A 17638-nucleotide genomic window follows, 5' to 3' on the forward strand; every position below is an offset into this window, starting at 1 on the left:
AGCTACAAGAGATGCTCACAACAACAAGCTAGCTGCACTCTTCCAGTTGTATGTGTACAGACACAAACATGCCTTATACTGAATCAGACAACTGGTCCACCTAGTTCAGTACTGTCTACACTGACTGGCAGAGATTCTACTACGACGACGACGAATAGTTATATACTGCCCTTCAACCAAAGTTCTCAAAGCGGTTTACACAGAAAAATAAATACATAAATGAGATGGTCCCCTGTCCCCAAAGGCTCACAATCTAAAAAGAAACATAAGGTTGACCCCAGCAACAGCAACTGGAGGAGCTGGATAGGGCCAGTTGCTCTCCCCCTGCTAAATCTCCAGGATTTCAGACAGGGGTATAATGGTTCCAAGTCCTGGAGATGCCAAGGACTGAACCTGGGCTGGGGCCTTCTCCATGTGCTGTATCCCTGAGCTACCAGCTCTAGCCACTCACACTCACATAACAGCACACGTGTTGATGGCACATGCAAGAATCAAGTGGTCAAGACTGTTGATGTCATTGTACACAAAGGACAAAAAAGCCAGCTCAAGAACACACTAGTTGTTCCTCCCATTGTTCATTAGGAGAGCAGAACAGCTGTGATGAGTTTCCAGTGACATTAAGGAGTCTCAAGGAAGAGAGTCTGTGGGAGCGTGTGTGGATGGGGCTTGGTTTTCTCTACTGCATTGCTACTACTGGGGAGGATGGCTGGGCAAGGGAGATGACTTCCTGTTGTATAAACCTTCCTGCAGCACCATCAATATCTATAGCAGTGGCTGATCATGTGGAGGAGAGTGCCTTCTTGGCTCTAAGTTTATCCAAGTGAATTGCAAGAAGCTTCTTTCCTCTGCAGTACTTTTAGGTAAGTGACATGAAAAAGGCTTCCTGGAACACAGGAAGTTGCCATATACCGAGTCAGACCATTGGTCCCTCTAGCTCAGCATTGTCTATACAGACTGGCAGCGGCTTCTCCAGGTTGCAGGCAGGAATATCTCTCAGTCCTATCTTGGAGATGCTGGGGAGGGAACTTGGAACCTTCTGCATACAAGCATGTAGATGCGCTTCCCAGAGTGGCCCCACCCCCTAAGGGGAATCTGTTATAGTGCTTGCAAATGTAGTCTCCTATTCAAATACAAACCAGGGCAGACTCTATTTAGCAAAGAAGACAATTCATGCACTGCATCTCTTTAAATTGGGCTGGCTGAGTAGGGGAAATCCTGAGGCAATTGGCAGTCATATTTACAGGTATCTCAGAGGCACTTTCCTGAAATGAAGTGGACACTGAGGTTTCAGGAACCTCATATTATGACCCTAAGGTGAGGGAAGAAGGTGGCTGTGCAGCTGAAGACTACGATCAGAATCCATTCCACAGTGTCAAGTGAGAGTTCAGAGCCAAATCTGGGAATGTTGAGGCTCCAGGACAATTTATATTCTGGCAACACAGATGGCAGCTATTGTGAATATGCACATTTAATGAAGCCACATAAGAATCAAATCACTTGGAATTAAATAATATGGAAGCATACAAGCACCTAATAGAATTACAGAGCGACTTATTCCAGTATTTCCAACTCCAATGAATAGTAGACTAGCCACATAAATAAAGACATTAAACACCATGACAGTGAAGGGGAAACAATCTTTACAAAGTTTAAAAAAAATCTGGCAGTAGGTAACTTGGAATGTTCCAAGAGATTCCTCATAAGCATCACTTTAGAATCTTCTGACTAGAAATAATAATTGGCAAGTTGTAGCAGTCATTGCTTCATACTTGTGTCATTAACATTCACACAGAAGAAAGCATTATGCATTTCTCTTAGGAGTAGTTTTTTTTTAAAAAAACCCAAACCCAGATTTTTAAGCTCAAGCCTGTTGTTCAGAGAGGACTAACCTTGTGACTAGTGAAGGCAGCTGTTGATGAACCTACCCCCAGAGGGAATGCAGCAGAACATGACACACCTCACAGCTGATAGTGCTAACCAACCATCTGCTGCAATGAAACACTAACTAGGACACTACAGATGAGGTAAGAAGATCTGAAAATTTACCATGCTTTCTCTCAAAATCCAGAATTTCAACCTCTCATGTCAGACAGTACAACATATTCTACGTAACTTGGGATCCAAGTACCTGAAGGAACACTTGCTCGCACATGTTCCTACCTGTGCATTGCAGTCAACCTCAAAGGTGAGGCAGGTTGTAACTGGGAAAAGGGCCTTCTCCATTGTGGCATCCCACTTGTTGAATTCTGCCCCCACAGAGCTTCACGTAGTGTCTGAACCAGGACTTCTTCAATCGGGTCCCCAGACATGGTTGGATTACAACATTCCTAGCACTATAGCCTTCTGGGGACCCAAGTCTGAGAACTCCTGTTCTATACTGTTATCCTTCATGAGTCAGATATCTATCTATCATTATCATCATCATCATCATCATCATCATCATCATCATCATCCCAGGCCTTTTAGAAACAGTCCCCTTTGGTGCTGCTTTAACTTGTTGTGGCTCATCATGTTGCATTTTGTTATTTTAACTATTTTATTATGTTTCTTGTTCCTAGTTGTATACCACTTTCCATATTTGTTTAAATAGGAAACAATTTAAATCAAGAAATATCCCAAGCCAATTACTGGTGAGGAAAAAACAAGAGGCACTACCTCACAAACAGCTTCAGCTTCCTACCGGAAGGTGAAGCCAGATATGTAGCCTCTAAAGAGACCCCTAATGTCTTCAATGTTGACATGTGTAGTCTTATCACAGCCTTAATATGCTATTGCATTTTAGCTAATGAAGAAACCATAAGGATGAAGAGAGACACAGTGTCCATGGCAGCGCTCCAAGCTATAGAGGCTCTGCCATATGATGCAATGAGGATGCTGGATCCAGAGCCAGATTTCTGCAGGCAAGACTAAGGGAGTGTACAGTGGATAGAAGCCAACTAAGCAGCAGGCTCACCACATGCCTTCGTCAGCCCCAAGGATGAAAAGGAAGGGAGAAAATTCTCATGGCAGAATTGTTGTTTCAAAACTACTTTTAAAAATGCAGGGGGATTTGATTGTGAAATGGTCTTTGTAGAGAAAATGTGAAAAACACAGTCAACGTTAGAACTACTACTACTAGTAGCAGTAGTAATATTATTAGATGCATATACGAGCTCGTAGCACCTTAGACAGAATGAGAAAACAGATCCCTGTTCTGAATGCTCACAGTCTAAAAGAGACACAAGGGAGACAACAGAGGAAAGGGGGGGGGGGAGTAGATGTAGGGAAAGACTGGAAAAGAATATGTAATTATTTCATGTACACTTACTTAGATTTAGTTACAGAGTAGGATGAAGACTAGAGGGTAACAAGGGGCAATCTTAGAAAACAATGTGCATTTTAGAAAAGGTTAGAGCTTACTAAGGACAACTAGGACACCCGGCATCCTAAATATTTCATTCAAGAGAAATTAACAAAAGCACGATTCAACCAAAACATTTAAGTTCTGTCGATTTCAATGGGAGAATTAAGCCAATGTTGAAATCTCTGACACTGCAATCAAGGGAACTTAAACATGCTGACATTTGGCTGCATCATGTCCTGAATCAGACTATGGCACTTAGCCCCTGTTAGAATGAGATGATACATTTTGTGTTCCATTTTCTCCTCCATTCTTTATTCTCTCATTCATGTTCATATTCTCTCATTTATTTGTTCTTATGGGAATAGCTCCTGCTTTGTAGGGAGAAAAAGCTACAACCCAGCACTGGCCACATACACTACATTCTGACAGGGGCAGTCCAACCAAGACGTTTCACTGGCTGAGGCCAAGGCAATGTGACACCCTCATCTGTGGGCAGGGGCCTCAGCATTCTCAGGCTATGCTGCCTAGGCAGTAGCACACAAGTGCACTTGAAGATGCCAACAGACCAGGAAGTGGTGGCTGGGATTTTCCTAGCTTGTGTCGGTGGGAAGAAGAGGGGAAAGAGGAGGTGTGGGGCACACCGGGAAACAGCATACCCCCGGTGGGTAAGGAACGCTTGTGTCAGATAGCACCCATGATCGGGGTGACAGTGCTTGCCACCTCCTGTACCCCTCCTCATGCCTGAGGCAACCACCTCACCCAATCTCATAGAAGGGTCACCCTTGCCTCAGACAATGAAACCAAAGGAGCTTCAGAAGCGGCTCATTCCTATTTTCATTCCAACAGAAACAATGCGCCAGAGCTCCATAATTCCAGCTATGAAACTTCCATAGAACATTCATATGAAAGGGGTTGCCAGGAAGAAGAAGAAAATCAGCACAGCAGACAATGAGAAGGATATCCTTATGAACAGCCAAGGAAAACAAAACAATAGAATAGTGTTTTATTTATACTCACTCATATACTGTTATATTTATAATCATTCATCCTGAATAAACATGCAGGATATATCCATGAGACATGTGTAGGCCTCTTTTTAATATCATATTTTTTCTTTAGAGTCTAGCTATGGGCGAGGATGCTGGAATGCTTGGACTGCACCAAAGGACCACTCCTTGATGTGCATGTGGTTTCACTGAGCTGCCTTAAAGCCAGAACATCCACTGTTCCCCTTTCCATTTAGATGCACTGGCAAAAGGTAATTTCACCTGCCTTTCCCCTCGCTATGTTCTACCACTGAGCCTATGTCCCTTGCCTGAGAGAGCTTCCTCTTTGTCCCAAGTTTCTGGGGAGTAAGCAGGGCTGTCCTTAGGGCACGACAAACAGGGCGACCGCCCTGGGCCCTGCTTTTTTAACCCCCATTAAAATTAACTGGAAGGGGGCCCATCACTGGCTGATTTGCCCCGGGCCCTGCACCCCACCAGGGCTCTCTAAGGACAGCTCTGGGAGTAAGGCTACCACTTCTTTATTGTCTGTGGCAATGTACTTTTAAAAAGATGCGTGAGAGATAGAATTTAAGAGCAGATATGCCAGCACCAATGTGCAGTGGCGGGAGAAGCTGCCTTATCAAGCCACTGTCTCAAAGAAACACAGAATCTTAATGGGGACTGCCTCTGGTTGCTTAGAAGCAAAGAGCATGTTGTGTTCAACGTTTGTGTATGTGTGTGTGTTTTGAATAACAGTCATGGGGAAGGGACAATCGGATTGGATCTTGGTGCACCAGGAATGGATATTTAATCTTTCCAGTTGTACGGAGGTCCCAAAGAAAACATCCTCCCTGAAACTGCTGTTAGCTCCAGAAAGGAAGCTCCCTTTGGCATCTCTTGGAGCTTCTCCTGGAAGTTAACAGCAGCTTCAGAAACCATTTTTCCTGGGGCACAGTTAGAGGAAAGGTTAAATACGCGCTCCCCACATGCTGTGGGCCTCATCCTATTGGATAAAAGCAGCATAAAAAGTACACATCAAAAGAACATTTAACATAACATATAGGGGCCGTTCACATGCTTAGCAAAAATTGGGCTAGGAGAGCCTAGCCCGACTTTTGCTATACGTGAGAACCACCGGGCTCGGCTACGAGCCCGGTGGTTCCAGAGCAGGTAACCTGCTCGGGAACCCCTGGTAAAAAAACCCAGGTTTTCGGAGCAAGTGCTCCGCAAACCTGGTTTTTAGAATCATGAGTAGCCGCGGCGTGACGCACCTACTCATGAGTGGACCCCCAGCCGGGAGGCTTAAAAGCAGTTTCCCCAGTATGCCCTGTGTGCTCACACAGGGCATACTGGGGCTTGCGGGGGCCACATGGCCCCCGAGCTCCCCAGCCCCCACCAGCTCCGTCATGGAGTCGGCAATCATGTAGGCGGCCGATCCGGCCGCCCAGGGCTCCCTCTCCGCTCACCCTGCAGAACCGGGTCTCACGGATCGTGAGACCCAGCTCACTGTTTGGCTGTTAGTGATGGGGTTAATCGGAACCGATTCGGAGACATCCTTCTTTATTATTATTTTTAATGTTTATGACTTGACTTCTAGCATTAAAAATAGGTGCTCGCCAGCACAAATACCCAGTAAGCCATGCCTCCAATCTTGCTCCCATCTTTAGCCCTATCCAACCCCAGCACAGCATCCCTCCAGTGGCTGTTGCTGGTGTCTATCTTATGTTTCTTTTTAGACTGTGAGCCCTTTGTGGACAGGGAGCCATCTTTATTCATTTGTTTTTATTCCTCTATATAAATCACTTTGATAACTTTTATTGAAAAGCGATATATAAATATTCATAGTGCTAGTAGTAGTCCATTGAGTATAGAAAATTCCTCCTTCCCAAGCTGTAACCAATCTGTATCCAGTTATTCTCTGCATGTCTCCTTCATTTAACAGTATAATGCACAAAGGCAATCAAGCCATTAAACTATGCATGAAGTTAAAAGAAAAGAAAACATGACAATAAAATCCAGATGTTCTGCGTGGCCAGGGATTAAAAATGCATAAAATGTGCTAGTCTATAAAGCCTCCTTTGCAGGTTCTCATGTGTTTGCCTTGCCCCCACAGAGGTGGTAAATCTGCATCTGGGCTATACCTCTTCGCAGGTGGGGTCTCGCATGGCTGAAAAATCCTCCATATAAAATAAACATCCCTGCACATAGAAAAGGTGCGCATCAGAAGAAAGGCTATCCCACTTTGTAATATCTGTAACATAGCTTTCTATGTGCAGGAAATTGTTTTCCATGGAAAACAGTTGGTCATGTTCTCAAACAACTGGTCAACAGCAGTTGGTCATGTGAGCCCTCATCTGCAGTCTGAAATGGTACAGATGCAGCACAGGCTTACCCCTTATGAGACGCAGGTCTCAGTATAAGCCAAGAAAACAGCATTCTCTTTTATCTAAATATCTTAAATGTTTTGGATGATTTGGGGACACTTCAGATAAAAGCAGCTATAATACCACTGGGAACTGCAGTTATTTTCAAGAGAGATGCAAGATAAACCATCACACTGGTTTCCTTCTTTCCCTTAACTGATAAGCCACAAAACAGACACACATTCCAACATTTTAATTCAGCCAAACATCCACAAGCAAACTTAAAGATAATCAAATTAAATGATTTATTGAAACCGGTCAGCGTTTTACCTGGAAATGTCCTCACTATCTGGCATAGTCCTTTTGTTCTGTAAATCAGGTGTTGTATTTGGGGGAGGACATTTGCCTGAAAGCAATGGGGAGAGATTTCGGTCATCTGCATTTTCTTTATTAGACTCAGCATCATTTTTATGGATCATGTGCCAATAAATGCTGCCATGAGAACTGTGTACAGCTGGGAGAGGCAGACAGGAGTTGTTTCACTTGTGTGGGATGAGAAATGGCCTCAGTCAGCCATGGATCAAAGTGATATGGAACTTTCACTCAACCTTAACTTCATTTTTAATTATAAGTCACATAGATGTGTACATCTCCAAGTCAGGTATGTAATCAGATACTCATGCACCAACTGGACAGGCGGTTAATTTAAGGCTTACTTAGAATGGGGGTGGGAGAAAGTCCTTGTTGACAATGGGTTGGTTTCTTCTGAAATAAACAGTTCACTCACTCTGGCATCCACTCCAAAACTTTACTGATTTTAGTTTGTTATTCATCAGCACAGTTGTCCATTTGCCCACTGTTAAGATTAGGAGAAATGTTTACACTAGATGTTTGTAAAAGCGCAGTACTTTTTCCCCTTGTTTCAAATGTTAAACTCAAGCTTGCTCTGGCAAGAGAAGATGTGACTCCCACTTCCACAAGGCAGAATGGGCACCCGATCCCTTTAAACTGAGGCGTGCATGTTCCATGCTTTGTTTTCCTTTGTTCCTAAGCATTCTTCCCTCAATGAAACAATTGTGTCAATTTCTTTGGAATTCTATATTTTCCTGCCATGTGTGAGAGCTGAATTCCAATTGTGGGTGAGGTGAACAAATTCCATTTAGGTAGCAGCAGGGCAGCCAATTATGGCGTCAAAGCTTAAATTTGAATAGGCACAAACCAGCCAAAATTATAAGTAGCAGTTAGTCCCATTCTATTCAAGGGGAGAGATTAAATATACATGAAGAATGAAGCTGCTTTACATGGAATCGATTCATGTAGCCCAGTGTGGTTACATGATAACTACACATAAGCAGCAACTTTCCAAGATTTGGGGGGTCAGTTGGTCATTCCTCAGTCAGTTACTTTAGATTCTTTAATTGGAGATGCTGAGGATTTGACCAGGGGCTTTCTGCACCTAGTTTATGAAGCTGCCTTAGACTGAGTTAGAACTTAATCCACTCATGGCAATGTTGTCTATTCCCGGCAATGGCTTTCCAAGGTCTCAGGCAGAAGTCTTCACCAGCCTTACTGCATTAAATCCTTTAAGTGAACATATGAGGTACTGAATCTGGGATCTTGTTCAGCAAAGCATCTATCAGCAAACACCTATAGGATAAGCTGGACAGGTATAAGTACTAAATATATATATGAAAAAGATGCCAGAACTGGCATATGATTGAGTGGTGCATGATTAATACAAGGACTTTATATTAAATCAACTTTTTAAAATTACTTAAAAATATGATGAGAACAAGGATGAAACTTGGAAACCATACCTTCTGCAATGACATTGTTTGCTGTGATTCCACTACATTTAAGCAATGTTCATAGCCAGCTGTGCCGGAAGACAGACAAATCAAAAGGTCCCAAGTGCTTAATTCATCTATAAAAAAGAAAGACACAAACACAGTGAGAAGGAATTATGATGACATTCCAGTATGCGAAAAATCTTCAGTAGGCAGAATTACAAAGCAGTGTGTGTAAATACTATTCAGTGCCACTCTTAGAGTTCTGTAATGTTAAGAGTTGGGCATTCACTGCTGTGAAGAAGTGATATTGATGTTGTAAAGTGGAGATATATATTTTTGGTGGCATATTTACAAGTATAAATGTATTTTATATTTAGATGTCATAGGTGGCAATTACATAGTGAGGTCATTCACACAATCAAAAACTGGGTTTGGGAGTTGTGTATGCTCCCAATTTTCAATTGTGTGGAAGCAAGGTAAGAGGAAAACCTAGGTAGAAGTAAATGTGTGGAAGCAAGATAGGAGGAAAATCTGGGTAGCTCTTCCTCCTACCTTGATTCCACACAATCACTTCTTCCCAGGCTTCCCTCCTACCTTGCTTCCACACCACCAAAAATTGAGAGTACACACAGCTCCCAAACCTGGGCAGAACACAGTTTTTGGTTGTGTAAATGACCTCAGTGTGTGGAGCCAAACTGGGAAGAATTTGCTTATATTGGAATGTGATGTGGTGCCTTTTGTGCTTAATCGTATTTCTGTAATCACAAGCAAAGGTAGTTAAAGAACAGAAAAGCAATAGGGCTTTACCCCATCCTTTTTAGTACATGTTTATGCATGAAATGTGGAATGAATCAAAGTATTTGCCCAATAAATATAAAATCCAGTATTATATAGGATGGGAGAATGGATAAAACTGGCAGAAAAGGGAGGAAAATTAGTTAAACTTTGATTTCTTACTCTGAAACTAAACATATATGGCTGACATACAGAGCAAGGATGCACCAGTACAGCAAGAGAGCAGAGTGGCTGGTCTTCCTGAAGGCCAGCCTCCCCCTGCTGGGCTATCCTGAGCTGGACATGGAGGGTGAGTGACCCCGACTCTGGTCAATCCCAAACCCGGATGTGTCACAGTCTTCCTGTTAGTGCTGCTGACTCACACCCACACTCACAGACACCACCACCACCACCACCACCACCACCACCACAGCCAATGGTGGGATGATCGACTGGTGCCCTAACCCAGACTGGGGCCCAGAATCAATCTGATGCCATGGTGTATTATCCAGATGCAGGCAGGCAGGGGTGTATTCTTACGCTGCAGAAGAAGAGAAGAAGACTTCCTCTGAGGCCTTGGACTAACTTGTGCCACTCACCGCTCTAGTCTGCTCTGCAATCTGCATTCTGCATTGCAAGGTGTACTCACTCAGTCAAAATGTGACTGAAGATATTGCTGGTTATGGTTATGCTTGCTGGCTCCTAAGAGTGCTGCCATGGCAAATGTTGCAAGTAAGGATAGAGTCATAGTTGTGCGTGTGAGAGCAACTTGTACCAGTGATGCTACTGCCGTGCAGTCACTGTGGCTGGTAGTGGATTCTGGGTCAGTGATTCTTTTAAGCCATCTTTGGACTGTGTGTTTGGCAAAATGTGTTGTTCTGTGTTGGGAGGGACTTTGTATGCCTCTGTTCTGCAGCATTGTTTTGCAAGTCAGGGTTGCAAAATGTGTGCATTCTGCTTGTTTTGCCCATAGGGAACAATGACTTAAATTACCCCATTGTTCCCCATGGGTAGGTCCCCATGACACCAAAGTGGGTTGGATGGTAAGAAGTATTGGGTGCTACCTACCACCCAACCCACAAAGGCAAGTGAGCAATTTTTAATTTTTTTTAACCTAAACCCCAATAGGATATGAGTGGGGGGGGAGTTTAATTTTAAATATATATATTGCCTGCTTGCCTGTTTCTTTTGTGGACTGGGTGGTAAGTAGCATCCATCATACCCTACCACCCAACCCACTCTGGTGTCCCTAGGACCTACCTATGGTGAACAATGAGGCTTTTCAAGTTCCCCATTGTTCTCTATAGGCAGATCATGATTTGTTCATAAACTTCCAATTTGATTAGTTGAACCTGCTGGCAATGGCTGGCCAGTTCAATGTTTCAATTCAATTTTTTGCCATTTGATTTGAGTGGCAGAAATCAAATTAAATCACAAAAAATTGAATTGAATCGCAAAAAACTATTCATGCACACCTCTACAAAGGAGAAACATAGGCAGAAGTAGAGTCATGTTGTAATAGTTCCTTCAGTTTACTACTATCATTATTACTATTATGAATTTTTAAACAAAAATTCTCAAAACAGTTTATACAGAAAAAAACCCCAATAAATAAGATGGTTCTCTTTCCCAAGAGATCTATCTATCTATCTATCGATCTATCGATCTATCGATCTATCGATCTATGGATCTATGGATCTATGGATCTATGGATAACACCAGCAACAACCAGCATTGTAGTTGTGCTGGGGTTGAATAGAGACAGTTGCTCCCACTGCCCTGATAAGTATAAGAGAATCAGCATTTTATTTATTTGTTTATATTTAATTTATATACCACCTGACTCCAAGGGCTCCAGGCGGTTCACAAAAACAAAGACAAACAAGACCAGCTACTAAAACAGGAATTAAAATATTTAACATATTCAGAAATTACAGCAATATTATTTTTAATTTTTTTTAAAAAAAACCATCCACCCACCACCATGTCCATTTTCTGCATGCCCACAGTCCACTTGCCAGCGCTTACTTTCCCTGCCAGCCAGCCAGCCAGCCACCTGGCCAGCCACCATTGCTATTTTCTCCCTGTCACTATCTGTGCAGCTGCTCATGAACTATCGCGACAGCTGCCATGCATGGGATTAGTGATGGGTACGCCTAAGATAAATATATAGAGAGATTGTATCTATTTTATTAACGTTGTGAGCCACCCTGAGCAGTAGTGTTGTGGAGGGGTGGGCTATAAAAATAAATAAATACATCCATACATCCCTCTGTGAATTAGAGCCAGCATTGGCAAGTATTTATTTTCAGCAGGAAGCACAATACAAATGGCCATCATTAGCTGAAATCACATCAGAGGTTTGTGGCATTCCAGCTAAAGTGGAATCACAAGGGAATAAGTATTTTGAAATACCAGGGGCACTATCCCATGTCAGGGCTCAGGGGTCATTTTGATGGGCCTTTCGCTCCACAGAGAGCAGGGGCATAGCAAGTTTGGAACTACACCTTGGGACCAGGGGTGTAGCTATAACTGAGCGAAAGGGTTCAAAGAACTCAGGCCCCCAGCTCCTGAGGACCTTCTAGTTCCACCACTCCCTATTTTCTTCATTATCTCCCTCACTTTTGGGGGTCGCCAAAGAGAGGGATGAACACAGGCTCCCTCTCCCCTAGCTACGCCCCTGCTTGGGACAAAAAGCAAAGTTGGGCCCCTCCCCCCCACCTTCTTTGGTGAAATGGAAGGGCGAGAGGGAAGAGCAAGGTGTCACTAAGCTGGCAGGCCCCCTCTTCCTCAGAGGTCCAGGAACATTTGCCCCCTACCACCTTGTTCAATTATAGCCATGTCCCTAACTGAGCAATATCCAGCTCATCTCTGTTTCCCCCTGTCCTGAATAAGCACTGTCCTGTGTTGGCGATAGAGAGGCAATAAGTTCGCTCAGGAATACAACACCCATGGTAGGACCCTCATCCTTCTCTTCTCTCAACCCCCGGGATGGGGGCAGCTTTAGAACAGCAGCTCACAGTATCTGGCTATTAGTGTTCTTTTCAAACAGTCCAATTCCTGACAGCATTCTGTACAAATTAAACATCATACTTGCAAATAACATCTCACTGATACGTGGATCAATATTTTCCATGTAGATAGCAGATGGCAATAAGATAACATTATTCTCATACATTTATGAGTGGACCACTTGGAATGCCTCAAATGGCCAATAAGTACAGGTGGACAAAAAATGTAGTAGAAGTAGCAAGCCAAACATGCTTTTATCAGAAGAGCTTTTGGAGTGGGTGATGTTATTCTGAAAATGGAGGCAGCAAAAAAAGGGTCCAAATGACAAACTGGCTTACAAACAAACTTGATACTGCTTTAACAAATGATATGCTAAAGAAGACTATGCAAAAAAACAAACAAAACACAACAGACCACCCCCCACAACAGACCACAAACAAAATGTTTGCAGTATAAGAAATAATCTAGTGTTCTTTTAATAAGAATAATCTTGCATTTGTTTATTTTAAAAAATGAAATCAATGAACAGATTCCATGACATGTGTTCTCCCTAACTGTGAGGTACAGGTTGAGTATCCCTTATCCGGACATCCAAAATCTGGAATGATCCAAAATCCGGACACCAAACCGTAACCAAAACCAAAACCAAAACCAAAACCACCTGCAGCTGCAACCTCTCACTGAGCAGAGCCCCACCGGAGGTGTGCTTACGCTTTTTCTTTTTCTATGGACCCACCTGGTTCTTTAAATGCTTTGTCTTCTTCGCCGCTTTTTTCGGCCGCAGAGCAGCTGTGATGCTACCGCTGCTTTGGGTGCCTTAGGGAGAGTCGTGGCCGCGGTCCCAGTGAGTGAGGGAACCGTCACGACCTCTGAGAGAGCCCCTTCCGACAGGGAGCCTCTCAGGGCATCTCCCAATTGAGAAATCTCCATGTATTTTAAAGGCACAAATCACCAAAAGGCAAGGAAAACTGAAAAAACTAACCGAAAGACAACCAAACCTAAATGAATGAGGAAAGGGAAAGGAAAAAGAGAGGAAAACGGCAACTCCCTTCCCACGCCCCCCAGACACAAATATTCCCATATCCGGAAAGGTCTGAAATCCGGAACACTTCTGGTCCCAAGCAGTCCAGATTAGGGATACTCAATCTGTAAGTATGTCATGTGGAACAAATGTAGGACTGCCAGCTTTTGACTTAGCTATTGTAACTGTTTCTTTTAAAAAAGATTAATATTAGCTGGTGATAATGTTTATCTCCAAGCTGTGGGAACTTTCATTGTTTATTTCTGCATGTCAAACTGCTGTTAAAAGGCATAAAGCAGGCTAAGCAGTGCCCCCAGCCCCCACCCCCTCCTGGTTGGTGGACTGGATAACCCTAAGAGGAGGATGTCTCTTGGAAGCAGAGTTGTGGGAACAGCAGCAACTAAAAGTGAATTACAGTGATGATGACGAAACAATGCAGTGCGGTTTCTATTTATGACAACAAGCTATTGAAGAGATGAAGTGGTTCTTTTTAATTACTATTTATTAGTATCCAAGTGCCAGCTGCTAGCCTATGAATGCCCCCTGAGGTTCTGATGAACAAAGATGCAGCTGTTAAGAAGTAGTTCAAGCTTATGCTGCTGCTACCATCGCAGACAAGATAAGCTTGCTTCGCCCTAAGCCTTGTGGGCTTCCTTAGTCCCAGCAGTGACCCAGAGACTCTTCAGTGCTGTTGGTGGATGCCATCTTAGTTTATATGTTGCTGGTGGACTCCATCTTAGTTTATAAATAATGTAGAGGCTATTCACACAAGCATGCTAAGGAAGCCCAGCCCGGTTTTGCACACTCATGTGAACCAACGGGATTGCACCCAATCCCAGTTGCTACACAGTGGCAAACCCGCCTAAACTAGCCACCTAGTTAAGCAGCGTTAAGGGAGGGAGTGCTTTCTTGATCTCATTTTTTTGACTGTGTATCAGTACTGAGTACTGTGAGAACCATCTGTGTGCTGGTGGGGAGGGGTGGTAGTGGGTTTACTTCACAGGATTTTTACAATGTTTTCCACTCACATTTTCAAAATGGCCTCTCCATTATTCTCCCAGGATTGTTTAACTGTTCCCTCATTATCTGGAAGCAAGTTCCAAAGAGTTTAATGGAGTTTACTTCCTTCCAGGTGCGCACACAGAATTGCGGGTTAAGTTATCAAAATGCTGCTGGGAAAGGCATGTGCACTCCAGCCCCACATCCTCTTTCTCACAGTACTCAGCTACATGCTTTCAGAAAGCTCTAAGAAAGTGCAGCGAGGAAATCCTAGAAACCATTTCTACCCAGTGCCAACAATCTAGTATTGTCGTGCAGAATGCCTTTAAACATGGATGTTCTAAATGAGAGCTAAACTGCCTGTGAATATAGAAGTTAAGAAATGAAGCCTCCATTCATTTCTTTTAACTTGGCATTAGTCCCAGCCTCAGATCAATCTGCCCTGCTCTGTTCTGCACGCAGCAGGACTGATTGTGTGGGAGCATGCGCCACACTCTCACCGAGCAACGAACCATCACTCCCCTGCCCACCTGGTAGGTCGTGTGAATGGCCACAAAGATTTAAAAGTAAGAAATGAAAACATCACATATGAGAAAGACATAGAACATACCCAAACAGGCACTAGCCTCCAGCAACAAGTGAACAGTTCTAACTGACCAAGACAGATCTATTAACATCTCATCAGCCAGAATTGGCCAGAAGAGGTTACTACAGTGCTTAGAGCAATGCTTTAGAATTCTCACTTCTAACAGTAACTTCCGTCAAACAACGCTTAAGATACTACCGTATCCTCCAAAGAATACTGATCAAAACTCTCGGCTTAAAACTGAAAGTTTTTGGATGACCGAATCTAAATGTAACTTCCGGTGAAATCCAATGACAACCGAGGGAAAGTGTGGAACTCCTTTGAGATATTCTACTGGCCTTATAAAAACTAAAGGAAGCTTCTTCCCATGAAACTCCTTGGTTGTTCTACCCAAGTATCATCCTTTAAAAAGAAAAATACTCAGTTTAGGCCCTGAGAAACAGCCTAAATTAATTAATCTCCCATGAAGTTAATTAATTAAGTTAAATTAATTAATTTCTCATTAAGTTAATCAGGATGCAAATGCTGGTTGCTTGTAGACCACATAGGAAGCTCCTTGGATGAAGGAGAGAGTTGTCCATTTCAAGTACATCTGATGCACAACAGTGACAAAGGAACATTCAAATCAATACTTTAAAAATGTCTTTGAAAAGAAACCACAAGTCCTTGGCATATAGTCCTTTTGATCACATAACCTTTCTGACTGAAAAAGCCTATTCTGCTATAAGGATATTTTCTCTTATATACACATATATCAGTAATCCAACAACCTTTGAGTTAAGCTTATAGTTAAGATGCTTTACATTTTAACTCTTGCTCTAAAAAGAATGGAAATGCCACGTTAAGGTGCCCACCTTAATTTCTGAACCATACAAGCCGTAAGAACTTTGCACAGTCTGGCTTTAGACATGAGGATCCATGCAGCCACATTTTGCCTTGATCAGAGATGCATCAGGGGCATCTCTAGGATGTGATGAGGGAAGCCACACCGGTTGAATGTCTGCCTGGATGTATCCCTCCCCAGCCCAATGTCCAACTGAAAAACCAAGGCAACGTGTGGGTGCATGCCTGGAGCCTCATTTCTAAAGACATCATCATATATCAGACTGAACAAAGACTTTAGAGCTTATATGGGTGGAAGTTAAGATGGACACCTTAACTTGGAATTTCCATGCTTTTTAAAGCACGAGTGAAAATGTAAAGCTTCTTAGCCCTCGGCTTAAACCAAAGGTTTTGACATGACTGAATTATTCATAAATAAAGATACTGGCCACCAACATGGTTGTAATACCATGCCACTAAGGGAAGGCTCATAATGATACTTATCTGATGGCCCACATGGACCTGGTTCCAGCACAATCTGGAGGACCCATAGGTGGTGGGGAACATAAACCAATCAGTCAGTTGGTCAATGTGAATGAGTCCACAGTGATAAGTCCACACAGTGAAATTGTTCTACTAGAAGGGAGTACCATTGCTATTCATCTTCCCTGTCCCTAAATGAATTAAATACTGAGGGAACGGATACATGTATTCTACTATCAAAGAAGAAAATAAATGATATCAGCTTTAAGGTTAGGAACAAATAACATTCCTAATAAGAAATACATGACAATTTTTATTTAAAGGAAAATGTATCATACTGAGTATCAGCAAGCCGATCAGTTTTTTTACTTCTGTCCCTAACCTATAAACTTTCGATGAACCCGCAGATTCATGTACAGGCGGCCTTTGTTATCTGCAGGGCTTCCGTTCTCGCTTACAACCACGGACAACGAAACCATGTATAACTAGCTGACCTGGCGCAGAGCATCTGCGCCCCTAGTTCTCCCTGCCTCTCTCCTCTACATCTTAATTTCGTCCCCCCTGCCCCAGTTTGTTCTCCCTCGGCAGCCAGGCAGGCCACCACTTCTCCTCCCTGCCCAGCCGCCGCTTCTCTTCCATGGCCACCACTTCTCCTCCCTGCCTTGCAATCAGCCACCGCTTCTCCTCTACGGCCATCCTGGCCACTGCTTTTCCTCCCCGCCTGGTGGCCGGCTGCCCTGGCCATCACTTCTCTTCCCCACCGGGTGGGTCGCCGGCCTGGCTGCTGCTTCTCCTCCTTGCTCAGTGGCCAGCCATCCTGGCCACCGCTTCTCCTCCTGGCTGCGGCTGGTTGGCCTTTTCGCCGCTTCTCCTCCCTGCTGCTTCTTCTCTTGGCTGGTGGCCAGCTGGCTGGCCTGGCTGCCGCTTCTCCTCCTGGCCTGCCCACCAGTCATTGTCTTCCCCTCCCACCAGTCGTCTTCTTTAGCCCACCTGCGGGCCATCTACTTCCCCGGCTGCACTGGCATTGCTGTCACCTTCTGCCCGCTGCGGTTTTCTTTGGCTGGCTGTCCGGCTGCTGCCGCCATTTTCTCCCCCGTCCCCGTCACTATCCAGGCAGCTGCTCACGAACTTTCACGATACCTGCCACGGATAGGATTAGCCACAGGTATGCCTTAGCAAATTATATATAAAGAAGAGACATTGAATCAATGGGAATTTGGAGGTTACGTTCCTTGGGCTCAAAAATGGGGAGGAAAGTGGGGTGGGAGGCAGAAATAAGTGAAATAACGTACTGTACCATGCTGTCCAGCTGCAGCAATGACTGTGGTTTTTTGTTGTTGTTTTTAAAGAGAGAGCCACAAAATGGCTCTATTCAGCAAAATGGTGACCAGAAATGACCTTGGAGTTCATTTCTGGAAATTTGGAGGTCGTTTCTGGCCACCCAGGAACCATAGATAGG

At 43.7% G+C, this 17638-nt stretch overlaps 1 protein-coding gene across 5 annotated transcripts in view; it reads right to left on the reverse strand.

Moving 5' to 3' along the window:
• CPED1 (cadherin like and PC-esterase domain containing 1) overlaps positions 1-17638 on the reverse strand; it is a 182892-nt gene that overhangs the window by 127146 nt on the left and 38108 nt on the right. For all 5 annotated transcript variants that reach the window (XR_008308678.1, XM_053256489.1, XM_053256488.1 and 2 more), the window contains 2 exons: positions 8510-8616; positions 7023-7098 (listed from right to left, as the gene is read on the reverse strand). Coding sequence is in view for 4 of the 5 variants with exons in the window: in XM_053256489.1 (XP_053112464.1) it covers positions 7023-7098; positions 8510-8616 (183 nt within the window). In the remaining variant the exon portion in view is untranslated. The remainder of the gene's footprint in view (positions 1-7022; positions 7099-8509; positions 8617-17638) is intronic.

Source organism: Hemicordylus capensis, chromosome 5 (assembly GCF_027244095.1).
Source record: "Hemicordylus capensis ecotype Gifberg chromosome 5, rHemCap1.1.pri, whole genome shotgun sequence".
Classification (NCBI taxonomy): Eukaryota; Metazoa; Chordata; class Lepidosauria; order Squamata; family Cordylidae; genus Hemicordylus; species Hemicordylus capensis.